Here is a 15,300-nt window from a genome sequence, read left to right as displayed (position 1 = left end):
AAAAATACACTAATGGAATTGGATACAATTTTGCAGTCTCTAGTTTCTTTTTATCAGCATCCACAAAAACGGTTTGGCATCTGCTCCAGATAAGGATACTTTCCAACTGCCACTCTTTTTCATTAAATTAACAAGAAACAGGTAAGAATTCTCTCCATCCTCATTAGTGTGTGGTAAGTAATAAGCACTAAGGAGATTTCACACACACATACAATCTATTCTTGTCTGTAAAACACTGAAAGATTTACCACTAAGTTAGCATTAGGTTTTACATCATTTATGAGCTTTAAATTGTATGGAGTACAGGTATCTGTAGCACAGGAGGAATATGTTCTATTGCCCTGGAATCGAGGTGAAGGGGCTAGCTTTCTACTGCTTTTCTCATTAAGAGACTGCCAAGCCGTATTTTTAAATAATTTTTAAGGCTTTTAAGAATTAAACCTGCATCAATACTATAATTTCTAAGTCAGGAGCAGTAACATGCAGAGCAGAAAAATTCTCTTTTCTTCCAGTGTTTTCTCACAGTCTACATACATAGCTTTTTAATTCCTCTTTGTATATAGAAGGAGTTGCACCTGGATGTAGCTAGCCCCTGGTAAGATACCAATAAATAGAGTATCTCTAGCCTCATATCAATAATCAAAGTTATTCATCCACCATGTAATGTTCCTTTTATCTATGTCCTTCTAAATTAGTCTGTTCAAAATTGGTCTGTTTTCCCATCATCCTCCTTTGATATCATAATTCATTCTATCAGGTCCCAGAATGGCTATGGAATTTCTCACTTCTGACTTTGTATAGTGAAACCTCCCAACAGTTTCCCTGCAAATCAGGTGGCTGGGGGTATTGCTTGGGCATGTATGCTAGTTTCCAGCTTAGTCACCAAATGAATTACTGCACACACATCTATTTATGTCACAAGAGCAAAGATTCTGTTACCTGTCTGAATGGAATGGCTCAAGCTACCTTAAGGGTCATTTTATTCTGCCGCACATAAAAGATTTAAAACAGATTGAGTTACTCCACACTGTTTCTTTCAAGTTTTTTTCACCTCCTTCTGGTAGCAACCATTCTTAAGCAGAGGTTTAATACAGTGCAGCAAAACCTTCATGTTCCTGTAATGACTAAAAGTTACTGGGAAAGATTTTCCATTACAAATAGAAGTACCACTTTACCATGCGATATAATCAAGTTGAAGCAGCAAAGAAACTTGCTATCATCCTACAGTAGAGTGAATGCTGTAATATTTAACCCTGGCTCCTGTTATCAGCTTCTGTACATCACCTATTTAATGGAAATGGGTTAAGTCTTTCAGATTACGCTTGATAAGCCAGTGCTGGGGGATTCCTCTCTTACAAAGATAATGTATATTCCTTAAGCACTCAGTTCTGGTATACATGTCCTGTGTTTCTTCACAGCAATTTCAGAAGCTATTGAAGTTTCGTCAGGCTAGGTACTTCTGAAACAGGCAATATCACATACTAGCACATTAAAACAGATAGAAATGCAAGTTTTTCTGAGTCTATTTGAATAATTGATTAGTATTTTTTTAAAATATATTTTACTATTTAATTTTTACACCAATTTAATTCTTTCTGCTTCCAGAAACAGATAACAACCTTCCCTTGAGCCACAAGAGCTGCAGCTGAGCAGTAATTCGGGAAGGAACTAGTATGTTTACAACACAGAGGGAGGCATGAGTTAAAGAAAAATAGTAAATTAAATGTCTGCTTTCATAAACTTTCCTGAGCCAACTACAGCACATCTGTGTATACCAAACAGCAAATAGTTGCTTTACAAGTAAACAAAACAGCAACTGCAGAGAGTCCCTGTTCACTATCTGTGCACTTGAGGAGTATTATTTTCATGCATCATTCATGTAGGAAGGCAGAAATTTCACGGAAGGCATTATTTGAGACTGATTTTTCACCAAATATTACAGGCTGCATTGATTGCAAAGTTAGAGATGCTTAATGAAAGAAGCGGAAGGGAAGCAGGTTCTGACCCCCCCTTGCCCCATTGTCATCTAGGTACCATGGTTACAGTTTCATTTCCCAAGCTTTACCATTTACATTAAGCCAAACAACCTTATTCCTCAGCTGAGAGTGAAACAAAGCAAGCAGCAAAGCTAGACTTTCTAAAAAAGGTCAGGGTGGATTGCTAACAGTCAGGACAATTTGGTATCTCCCATACACAGCAGCAACTAAATAACAGGCTAATTATCAAAGGATAAATCTCATTTGTGCGCAGATTTAGTCAGTGCGGCCAACATGCTGTCCTCTTCTGGAATAGCAATGGCATCATCAGATTAGACTCAGATTTTGACATATAAAATACAAATTAATCATCAACTGATCAGTTTCAGCAAAGCAGCTCAGAGGTTCAGCTAGTTACTAAACACAGCTATTTGATATGCACTCTGGTTGAGCTTCACCCCATCCTGAAAAATATTACTTTCCAAAAAATGCTGTAAGCAAAGCAGTAGTAAAACTGATTTTATTACTCCATTTTCAAGAGAGAAATTCTCTCTTTCCACATCAAGCACACATTTAATTATACTGCATCAGGAAGAAGAAACTTACTCAACAGACAATCTAAAGCCACCTAGAGCACAGCTGCTTTTCAGCTATTATTTCTACACACACTTTTTTCTTTTCTCTTCTACATTTCTGTAAAGTCTCGCTTTTTTTTTTCCCCCCTTGTTTGTTGGCACAGGCTAGCCTGAAACAGGACATGACTATAAAATCATTCACACATGATGAGGATGGCCGACATAGGTGTATCACAGTGTATTACTGGCCTTACAGTCACTTTATGTCCCTCGTTTGACTTGTTCCACCCAGCAATTCCAAGATACAAAGTCACAGCTCTGACTTCTGTACTCATTCATACCAACAAAATCACAGAAACACCTGAAAAGCAGTACCAAGTATTGGGAATCCACAGCTATATACGACTAGCTAATAACCACATATTGTTTACTACTTACAGCACCAGGTAATTTATTTCCCCACCAACACCCCACCAAGTTTTATCAAGACCCATAACAGCTACTAAAAATGTATTGTGTTACCTTACAGGGAAATGAAATTAAAGAGGCTATTCCCCATCATAAACCCCCATTTGCCTGTCCTTTCTTGATACTCCCTAAGTAAGAGCACAGTAACAATGCCAGTGATAACACACACCACTGGGTAAACGTTCGGTGGCCTAGAAGATTTTGTATGGATATGTTAGAAGAACTTCTGCTGCAGCTCCATCTTCAAAAGGAAAGGTGTTAGTTCTACCATTAGACAGGATGCAGCGAACAGGGGCTCAGTTTCCTAAGTGCTGCACTGTGTCTGGCAACTTGTTTTTCAACCAGATTCCTCTTACATAAGCAGCAAGCGAAAAGGAAGACTACTTATTTCCTAGAAGCAAACTGTGAACATAAATAGACCAAATATAATAATTCTTAAATAACAATGAGAAAAATATGTAAATGGCTGGAAAAACTAACAGTTTGGGTAAAATACAGTAGCTGGCAGCATACTAGCCTTATCTTCCTATGGTAGCATGCATAGACAAAACACAACAGATTTTTTTTGACACTTCTACTTTCCATAGAAGCTGTTGATCAGTATCGACAAGCAACTGAGAAAATGCACACCATACACACCAGCTTGTAAGTCACACACATTGATATCTCTCATGATTCAACAAAGCATTGTGAATTTCAATAAACACAGCAGAGACTTGAGAGGGAACGCTACAAAAAGCATTGCTAAGATAATACACAGTAGATGTAAAGATTAATAAACACAGGAGTGACATGAGCTAAGGGTTAAGATGAGTAAGTAATAGCACAAAAAGGGACAAAAATCTGTAGCAGCACACAAAAACTGCTATTTGATGCAGTATCATATTTAAGCATTTCTAAAACGTACTCGCCACTCCAATGTGTTTGAAAAAGCAAATATAACAATACACATCTCAAACCTTCACACAATATTAAGATTGAAATATACTATGAAAAATCTTTCTTCTTTCTGACAAACATATTACTTGTCTTCCATACAGAGAATAGTTACAGATCTGACCCCTTACAAGACAGCTGATGCATGTATTGTGCAAAACTAGAAAATGAGAAGAAACACTGGTCTTGACAAGCTCCATAAATGAGATTTGTTTGGCTGCAGTGGTACATCACAAGGATTACTGTCTGTGAACATGTTTCTGTTAAATACAGAAAATAATGTCAAACCCACAATCTCACAGAAAGTGGGATTACAAATTTAGATTAAAATTGCTTTATATTCTGCTCTAGCTATAAATTAATACATGAGAAATAAACAGGGAATTGTCAGCATTATAATTTCCCTAAACACAAAGAATACATTAAAATGTCAAAATTAACTCCTCAGCAAGTCTCCTGGGCAGAAATGCATTATACATAGCATAACAAGCAGAATTCCAACTGTTCTATTACATTAACACTGCATTCTACAGATACTCATAATTCAACCAAGATCACATGGAACTTCAAGAATATTTTAACTGTAGATTAGATCAAATCTAAAATAAGTCTTTCCTGAAGGTTAAATTTTTTGCGGCATCCTTTTTCCCTTCCCGCCCCCTTTTTTTTTTTTCCTTCTTCTTCCTTTCATACTGCAGAAATCAGAAACATAAATGACAAACCATCACAAAATAATCTATTTTTAGTATTTCTGGCCAAACTGAGAAATATTTTCTTTCTGCATTTCTAATTTTGGTTGCTGAGCTTAAACCTGTAAAGCACTGTTAAGTATCTTAGACCAGGGGAGTGGCTGTTGGGTTTTAGGGGGTTTGTTCTTTTAAACTGGAGCTCAGAACTTGTCTCCCAGAAGAACAAAAAGGCTTTGTTTCACCAAATAGCTTCCAGGTTGCTGTATAAGGCACTTGCTTGTAAGTCATCATAATAAAGCCAGCACAATAAAGCGAAACACATTCCTCGAAATAATGGAGTTGTGCCACTGGTAAATTTATCCCATTATGTTTAAACACAGTTCAACAACAAAGCACATGGTTCTTTAGGTATAGCAAAGTCACAAGCCATATGCTAAATGCCACTTCTGTACCTCAAACATAAGTCCTTACAAGCCATTAACCAAACATGCATCATCATCCACATTGATAGGAATCGGAAAGCTTTCACGGCCCAGGAAACTCAGGCAGCAAAAGTAAGCGTGAAAGGAATTCTAAGCAGAAGACAAATGATAAAGATAATGCCCCTGTATTTCTGGAAGAATTCATAAAGCACAGTATTAAGAGAGTCTTCATCATCCACCAAGCCTACCGCAAAAATGCATCACAGAATCACATAATAATTTGGTTTGGAAGGGACCTTAAAGCTCATCCAGTTCCAAACCCCTGCCATGGGCATGGACACCTTCCACTAGACCAGGTTGCTCCAAGTCCCATCCAACCTGGCCTTGAAATCTTTTCTGAAAGATTCTGAAGAAGCAGCTTGCTAAAACTCTGCAGACTTGACCTTCAATCTTGGGTAAAGGAAGGACACTGCTGAACCTCAGCCTGAGATGTCAGAAGTGGGAATCACTTTTGGCTACCTCCATAAAACAATTGTGTGGCTACAGCCAAGGGCATTATAACACAGTGACCCTCGTCCTTCCACTTAACGATCTAGAAAGGAGCAGGGTTCCCTCTACTCTCATAGCAGTCCAAATGAAAAAGTTACTTTCAAAATTATATATAAATATAATTTGGGTTGATTATAGCCCAAACACTGCTTCTAAGATAGGAAAGAGCTGGGGAACTAGAAACAAGGATTTTGAACATTCTCCATCTCTCTCCCAGCATAACAACACCAAAGACATTCCCCATCATCTTTCCTCAAGTCTCAGACTGAGTCCTTCACACACCCTTACCTTAAAGGAGGAGAAAATATTAGTGCTTTCATATTCCTTAAAAAATAATTACCAAACCCAACAAACAAAACAGTCAACCTTGAAAACATCCAGGAAAAAAGCAAGCACTTAAGGGGGGTTCTCATATCTAATAAGGTAAATGAATTCACTTCCAACAATAGACATACACCAGATCAACACCCATAAGTTCATTGACCAACATCCACTTGCCAGAAATGAGCACATTACTTAGTTTTCCCACAGAAAACTACAGTTTACAGATTGCTTTGTCACATCAGAGTAGTAAGACTGCCAGTGAACTGCACTTGCAGAAAAACAACCATTTCTCTGCCATTAAAATAAATTGGTTTTTACAGCCCTGTTGTCTGTGTATACATTTAATGAGTTGTTGTAGTAGTAATATTGTTATTAAAGTGCATCTTATTGGTTTTATGGTCCTGTTCTCAGCTATAAAGCATTCTACTTAAATAACATTATTCAATGTCTTGAATCTTTGTCATATTTCATGCGTGGACAGAAAAGAATTAGCTGTCAGGGGAAAAAAAATAAAAAAACAAGCTCTGTTTCACATCGAGCTTCATTATCCTTTGGAGAAAAAAAATTTTTTGGTGATCAAAGACTGAAGTATCCAGTCTTTCAATAGTAATGTTCAGAAAATTGTCCTTTTTGCTAAAAGTAGGGAAGTCTTGTTAGCCAAGATAGTTTGGACCAAAGATCTTACATACTAAGCCAAATGACTAACTTTATGCAAGCATTCCCTTCTACAAATAGTTTTCGAGTCAGAATGTTTTGGTGTCTGGGGACACAAAAGCACCAGGTGGCTGCAGAATCAGATCCTGAGCCTCTCATACACTCAGTGAGACCCATTCTATAAGTAGTATTAAAGAACTACGCTGCCTTCAGCACAGTGTGACGAAAGTAACACCCCAACATCACTTTACATGTGCTAAAACCAAAATGTCCAAGGAAATACAAAAGTGCACAGGATAAGACAAACTTCAAAGAAGTTTCACCAAGTTAAATTCACCTTCAAAAACATTCCCCTGAACTTTGCACGAGACTACTGCAACCAAATGGAAATACGACAGTCACCATTTGTTTCACAGCTGCACCAAAACCAAGTTTAGACAATACAGAAAAGATTGTTCATTACAAAAACATGAACTTTCTGTAATTTGACAGGCATCTGGTTCACACTTACGATTTCAGACCATGCTGACAAGTCAGCTGCATACAGTTCTGAAAATCATAAGTTAATGCTGAACACAACCTTAGAAGTGATAGCTGTGTATTTTTCTCTCTTTGACAATACTATAAAATAAGAAAAAATGGCATGCTGTGTTAACATAGCTGAACTCATCAGTTCATGTTTGTTTACAATTAGGCTTGAACACATGCTGAGCTCTTCCAAAGCTATTCCCACGACATGATGCAAAGATGGCATCACCACGAGAAGGAACAAAAAGCAGCAGCTGTCCACCTCTGCAGCAAGTACTGTGCTGGCTGATTTCAGCACCAACATACAAAACTGAGATACTGTACCAGCTTTCAAGATAAATAATTCCTCGCAATGGAAAACTTTCTGTGCTGCAAAACTGACTCTTTGCCTTCACTAAGCACTTTCACACAGCAGGATTATCAAACCCTGCTTTTTGCAAACACAACCAGTCACGCAAACCTACTCTGTGTCTGACCAGTGAATTAACCATGTTTATAAGTAATACTGCCACAGACAGAACTGCCTTCTGCTGAAGATTAAAGCACAATCTCTTTCCAGTAGATGGCATATTGATAGCACCATTTCATTTTTTAAACTTCCATCATGTGCTGTTGAAAAATTACTCTATGTCCTACACAGACAGTTCAAAATCAAGTGACAGAAAGCAATTGCTGAACAGAGTAGTCCAGGGCTTTAAATATCCTACTCCACAGCAGAGTTTCAGTCTCCTTTTTAACAATGGCCAATCTGCTATCAAAAGCAAAACTTCACTTTGCAACACATACTGTGCCTGGGGGAAATTCTAACTGGAATTTCTCTCACATTGATAATTTTCATCCCTCAGCTACACAAACACATAAATCATTATGTGCCACAAAATTATACTCTTATGATCAGTGATACTGTTCATAATTAGGATTCACATGCCAACTTAAACTTTGTATTCTTACCAACTGTTTTTGAAAGGTGGGGACAGACTTCAATTCTTTTGTTTTACAGTTATCAAGAATGTGCTACAGTTCATTTTTTATACAGGTATTATCTTCTCAAGAAGATGAAGATCTGCTTTTAGGGCTTTACCTTGTCCCCTCTTAGTTCCCTAAATGTTCAAGTAGTTTGTAAGACACTTCATAAAACCAAGAAAATATAAACATTTAGAATGGTTTTCCATATCTCTTTACACTACAGTTTCATCTGCAAAAGCTCATGCAAGACATAAACCCTCATTTGCAAAAGCTGGCTTGGTGCTTTCCTCCACTTTCTAACTCTGACATAATTTAACAAAGAACATATCATTCTTACACAAATGTAAAATTATTAATCCAAATTGCCGAGCAGTTTTATTGAATGTTTCCTTAGACCACTTGCTATATCAGCATGAATAATATGAAAACGTATTACAATATCCTTCCGAGTGTTCTATTTCAAAGAACATCGGAGCGGCTAGTATGGACTGGCACTGTGGAGTGTTATCCCAAAAAAAGTATTCCTTCCTCATCAATAACATCCCCCTCCAAAAGAGTAAAGCATTTAAGTGAATCATTTTGATATTCCAAATTTCCCCCTGCTTTCGGGCCTTTTTTCACCCAGATATTTTCACAGTTATTACTTCCCGGTGTTGGAGTATGGGCAGAGATGTGGTCCTGCTGTCCCTGACTTTGAGTACTTGCAGGCCCACACTACTTATTTAAGTCTCAGTGATCATTTAAGGCTTAAAACGTGCAGCGCTTCTGCAAAAAGCTGCTTCCATGCTGATTTTACAGGAAGAGACTAAGAATAAAGGAAAAAACACATTTCCCTGATGAAGGTACACACATGTATCTTCTGGTAATATGCTTTATGGACTTACTACTAACTACCCTATAAACTTCAAGCACAGCAGAGAAATAGCAGTCAAAATTTGGGCTTGGTTTTCTGACAAGTAACTGGAAGTTAAGTCTGAACCAAGAGCAGTGTCACTAATAACAAAGCTGCTCCGTACGGTGTTAACTTTCCATCTGTGTAAATCAAGACACCCAGGATAGGGTGTCTCAGCTTTATCTTTTCTTTGCTGAACACAGTTATGTCTACAGCATGGAGAATGTTACTATCTCTGAGCAAGTGTGCAGTATACGTTATCAGAACACTGCATGGTCAGGATAAGGTTTTATTTTTAAGCTGCAGTAGGTTTTGTTCCTGTTTTCTCCGTGACTATACTTGCAGAGAAGGGAATACTTCTGGACTGCAGCAACTTCTAAACACGTTGACATAACGCTGCAACATCTCCCCAGCATTTCACAGGTAAAAAAGGTAAGCCCTAGGTCTATGTTCAGATATCGAAACCTGGACCAAGATGAGACTGGTCAAATGTTTCTGGGTATCGCACTCTGTAAGGCAAAACGTTAGCATGTTCTCGATTTCAGATGTTTGGCTTCCCTATTTCCAATGAAACAGAGTCTATCTGGTTTTACTGCTCTATATGTAAAGCTTATGTTTGTTCCTGCCTTATATCACACACACTGTAGGTCAACTTATGCAGCTCTTTTACATCATCAATTAAAAAAGCGTAAAAACACCCAAAGACGACTCAGTATCTTTCAGAGAATCAGGAGGGGAAGAGAGCAGAATCACACAAGGTATCTGTTCGAAACTTCCTACCCCAGCTGACATCTCTGTTATTTCACGACAGCACTAAATCTAAAAAAACCAAAGAGCAAACAAACCAGGGAAACTCTAAGCAAAATAGCTCTCGGTACTCACCTAGCGCCGAAGACCAGTGCGGGGAAAAGAAGCAGCAAGTAATAAGCAGAGATGAATTTCATGCTGGAGCTCCTCTGATGCTTTCTGTTCCTCACTCAGCTGCTCACAACGACTCTTCCTTCCTCCTCCTCCCGAGGCGGCTCCCAAGCACAGCCTCGCCAGGAGCTGGGGGAGGTTCCCTCCCTCCGCTGGTGCCGACACAGCGGGAACAGCGAGCGCCGCGAGGGATGGCAGCAGACGCCGCGTCACCCCCTTCCCTCTCCTCCCGGCTTCAGCCCCGGCACCGCGGCGGCAGAAGCGGGGAGGGGTGGGCACAGACTGCAGCGAACTCGCTCCGGAGCTGCAGCAGGACAGAGCGGGGAAACGCTTCCTGAAGAAAAGGGGTGGAAAAGGGAAAGAAAGAGGAGAAAAAAAAGAAAGAGGGAGGAAAAGGGGATGAAATAGGGGCAAAAGGGGAGAAATGGGGGAAAAGGAGGGAAAAAAGGGGAAGGAGAGGATAAAGAAGCAAAAAGGAAAATAATGAGAAAGAAAGAAAAGAAAATAAAAGGAAAGGAAAGAAAGAAAAGAAAATGAAAGGAAAGAAAGAAAAGAAAATAAAAGGAAAGGAAAGGAAAGAAAGAAAAGAAAAACGAGAAGGAAAGGAAAGGAAAGGAAAGGAAAGGAAAGGAAAGGAAAGGAAAGGAAAGGAAAGGAAAGGAAAGGAAAGGAAAGGAAAGGAAAGGAAAGGAAAGGAAAAGAAAAGAAAAGAAAAGAAAAGAAAAGAAAAGAAAAGAAAAGAAAAGAAAAGAAAAGAAAAGAAAAGAAAAGAAAAGAAAAGAAAAGAAAAGAGAAAAGAAAAGGAAAAGGAAAAAAGAAAAGAAAATCCCTATCACTATTTAGTGTCTTTATTTGAAGTGAATCCAAACAAAACAGATAACCCAGAGGCAGGAATTGTTTCAAGCAGGTGTCAAGGCACAGCTCAGCCTGACACTGCATTTGTAAAGGCATCTTGTCTGGGAAGCGGGAGTTCAGAAGTTACTGTTTCAATGAAGTATTCATTTACCCCAGAACCACACTAGGTTGAAGGCAAGAGAATCCTAAATAGTACTTTCAAGCAGCGATGTCATCACTAAATGCCCTTCATCACTTGAAGCACCTGATAAGGCCTTCAGAACAATTAAGACCATTTTCCTGCTTTCCCTGTTTGTATGTCGTCTGATCTTAATTTCCTTTTAAATAAATCTGTGTTGGTTAAAGATGTTTTCAGACTTTTAAATATTCCTTACCTTGACACAAGTGAAGCTGATCAGATGGCAGATGATGTCAAAGTTTAATATTTAAGCAAAAATCATCTTTCCTTGCAGTACAAAAAAACCCCAAACACAAACAAACAAAAACCCCCAAAAGCCAAACAGAAAATCCGAAACAAACTTGTCTACAAGTGAATGAAGTGTGAGCATTACAAGAAGGAGTTCTGGTCATCTATGTGCTTTTGTGGCCATATGAAAGGCCATCCAGGAACTACATTATACATCAGAAGCATAAAATAAAAGTTTCCATAGCTTCAGCTGGTGTGTCATTGCATCCAACTGTTTGTTGAGGAGTAATTCTGGATGCCATCAAAGCATATAGAAGTTCACTGTTTGAAGTGAGTGGAAACCTTGCTGAAATTAGTATTGACCCTAATAAGATATTCACATGGCATACAAGTAGAATTAATAAATTAAATTACTGGTTACATTCCTCATCAGTAAACTGAAAGGGAGAGGACAGGAAAAAGAAGAAAACACAATGCACATAACCAACAAGGAAGAAATTAATGTATTTCTGACACCTCTTCCTTGTGTCCCAACTCTAGTGTCTGTTTTCAGCACACCTGGCAGCATGTTCTATTCAACCATATTAATTTAAATCAGCATTTATTGTTATTTTGATGCTACATACCAGCATGAAAGAATAGTCATGTTACCATGGATACTTATGATAGAATAGTGAAAAGGTCAGAAAAAGTGGAGTCAGCTTGTTATTTTCTCTTCCAGAAAAAGCCAGCCTTTCCCAAGCTACCAAGCACCTCACAGCCATGGACCAGCAGCTGAGGCTTCTTCCACTTTTCCCTTTATGTGCACACGGACAGGGAGAGAGAAAAGGGAAGGTACCAGTGCATCAAGGGAGTAAATTATGTCTGATGATGCTGAGTGAGTGGAAGTGTGAAATTTTGCAATATAAGAATGTATTTATTTAATTCTATTACTATTCTACCTTCTTTTTTCTTTTCTTTTTCTTTTTTTATTTTTTGGTTTTTTGTTTGTGAGAGTGGTGAGGTGGAATAAAGAGGCCTACTGCTAAGTCCTGGTTTCATGTCAGATATTTTACCTTGCTTTCACAGGAGAACCATCTCCTCAAGTGGTTTAGTGGCTGCAGTACCAGTAGTCTGCATCCATAATAGTGCTACATCACTGAATTAGGTATTAGGAAGAAGTTCTTCCCTGTTAGGATGGTGAGGTACTGGCACAGGTTGCCCAGAGAAGCTGTGGCTGCCCCATCCCTGGCAGTATTCAAGGCCAGGTTGGACAGGACCTGGTCTAGTGAAAGGTGTCACTGCCTGTGGCGGGGGATTGGAAGTGGTGAGCTTTAAGGTCCCTTCCAACCTGAAAGTCGATGATTCTCCCTTCTGATCCAAATCAATTGAACAATTAAAAAGTTTTCGTGCTTACTAACACTACTGCTCCAATGCGAATACTGTCACAGCTTCGTTTCAATGACAAGACTGTCACAGCTTAATTTCAGTCCATGGGCTCAGTGTAAAGGATGTGTAGCAAGCTTTCCCACCCCAGGTCAGGCCACGCAAGCTGGGGCTCGGAGATGGCAGCAAGGGCCAAGCAGGGAGTCAGCAACTGTAACCCTAATCATTGACATACGCCCAGATAAAACTGTATTACTGTGGAGAGAAATGCTCAGCAGTGAAGGCAGGTAGGACAATAGGAAAACCTGCATTTTTAGAGACAAACATCTTTAATTAAGGACCAGGCACTTAATCTTAGATGCTACTCTTGTCAGACTTGATTGTGCTCAAGCTGCTTGCCTGAAGACATTAAAAAAAGTGTCGTTTTCCCCCTCATATTCAACCAACTGACCTTGATCTGTAGCTTTGTATTGTTTTGATGTTTGGTGGATTTTCTTTCGGTTTGGTTTTTAGAGGTGTATTTTAACAGTGTAACATGTGACTTAAGAATAACACATACCAAAAAATGGAAGAGAACTGCTTGCAGATTTTACTGTATAGTCAATTTGTTTAGTGCTGCGTACACTTAAAGCAAGATCAAATATTAATGTATAACAAATTCAAAGACCTTGACTAGAAATATTCCATATAAAAACACTAGACATGTGGAAGCCTTAAGAAAGATCATATTTTCATTTGTATAATTAAAGGCTTTCCATTTCTTGGCTCAAATTTATTGACAGTCTTACTATATAAATAATTACTCCTAGATTAGCAAGCAGAAGGTGATTACACATGCTTTTACAAACAACCATAGACAGAAAATATAAATAAGAAGAAAACAATGGAACTAGTGCTGCAAAATTCCAAGGCATTTCAAACACCAGTTGTCACTCAGGTTCTTGCAAGTTTGGCTAAATATACTGATAGTGTAGGAATATCATTGCCTACTTCAGAAAGGAAAATAAATCAACTGTCTCCCTTAGCAAAAGGCAGCACAAGCTTCTGCTTGACAGAGCAGAAAGACATACGCTTATGCCTGTATTTATGTAGTAACTGCTCTAACAGGAGTCCTAATTTTATTTTCATTTTTTGGAAATAATGGTAATAAAAGAAGAAATAATGAAATGATGGCGTATATTATATTCAGTTATTTTGAATGCATATATGGTAATAGAAATTTCTATAAATATATTTAACAAAGACTATTAATGTATCTCACTGTTGAATACTAAAATTCTGAATGTTGAAGCCTTCACAAGACTTGGCACAAAAGATTTCAAGAAGAATAAAGGCACAACCATTAGAAAAAATCCAGTACATTTTATTTCAGGATGCTTTACAAATGCAATTAGGAAATGCATATTTGTGAAAGGAATCTACAAGAGATGCAAAGTCATGGGCTCAACTCAGCTATTCCAATTTCATGTTCAGTGCTTGGTGGTGAATCAGATTACGTTATCATGTAGACAGTGACCACTGCAGAATGCGACCTTTTTAATGTATTTGTATATGTGTGTGAATACAAAAATGCACATACATATTTTCACTGAACTGAAGCACCAGTTTAGGTAACTAGAACAGTGACTTAATACATTTTTACACACTCTGTACCACATATTGCATTTCTATGTCTTGAAAAGACTGGCCAGACACACCAAGCTCCCAAGTAATAAAATCATCTCTGAAATACAGCATGATTAATAGTATCTTATCTTTGTACAAAGCCACAGACATCAGCACTCTCTTATCTAGAATGACTGTTGTGAGCTAGTTAACATTGCACACCTCAGGGATGCAAGATGAGCATAAGCAGAGTTCTGAGGCAACATTACTTGTTGGGCAGGAGCAGAAGAATATATGCATATGAATTTATATGTGTTTATATATATTATATTATTTTTATATATATTTATATATTCTATATATATTATATATTATTATATAATATATAATATATATTATATATTATATATATTATATATAATATATAATTATATGTTATTATAAATATTATTATATTATATTATTCTATATTTTAGAAGGGACACTTCTTCAGCTCTTATCCATGTTTCTTTCTCCCCCCGAAGAAAGATTTCACATTAACTTTGAAAACAGATTTGACATTCCTTTTCCCAATTTTTCACCTGCTTTTCCCACTGCATCTTGTCATTTCTTTCCCTTCAGTGGAGAATTTCCCTGTCTTTGGAAGCACTCCTTGATTTAACCAAACTCTTGTCAAATCTGTTAAGCAACAGAAGGGCAAAACGTTCTCATCAAAATAGGAAGGCAAAGCTGTCGTGGTTTAAGCCCAGGCCGTAAGTAAGCCCCGCAGCCCGCTCACTCACTCCTCCCCTTTCTTCCCTCCCCCCCCCACTCCCAGAGGGACAGGGAGGAGAATCAAAAGAATGTAACTCCCACGGGTTGAGATAAGAACAGTCCAGTAACTAAGGTATAACACAAATCACTGCTGCTACCACCAATAATAATAATGATAAAGGAAATAACAGGGGAAGAGAATACAATACCACCCGTCAATACGCAGCCTGATCAAGCAGTGACCTAGCCCTTCCAGGTAACTCCCAATTTACATCCTGGGCATGACGTGCTGTGGTATGGAATACCTCTTTGGCTAGTTTGGGTCAGGTGTCCTGTCTCTGCTTCCTCCCGGCTTCCCCTCCTCCCTGGCAGAGCATGAGACTCAGAAAGTCCTTGGTCAGAGTAAACATTTGAGCAGT

General features: G+C 38.3%; 1 protein-coding gene across 1 annotated transcript in view; it reads right to left on the bottom strand.

Moving 5' to 3' along the window:
- Window positions 1–9,923, bottom strand: part of LUZP2 (leucine zipper protein 2) — a gene marked incomplete at both ends in the record, with an annotated part of 198,275 nt that extends 188,352 nt beyond the window's left edge. Inside the window, one exon of the mRNA XM_080619303.1 lies at window positions 9,862–9,923. Within this exon, the coding sequence (XP_080475429.1) occupies window positions 9,862–9,923 (62 nt within the window). The remainder of the gene's footprint in view (window positions 1–9,861) is intronic.
- Window positions 9,924–15,300: the final 5,377 nt, after the last annotated feature.

The sequence above is a fragment of the Psittacula echo genome (genome assembly GCF_963264785.1).
Source record: "Psittacula echo genome assembly, chromosome: 5".
NCBI lineage: Eukaryota > Metazoa > Chordata > Aves > Psittaciformes > Psittacidae > Psittacula > Psittacula echo.
The sequence above is the reverse complement of the archived record's forward strand: the minus strand, read 5'-3'. Positions and strand labels throughout refer to the sequence as shown.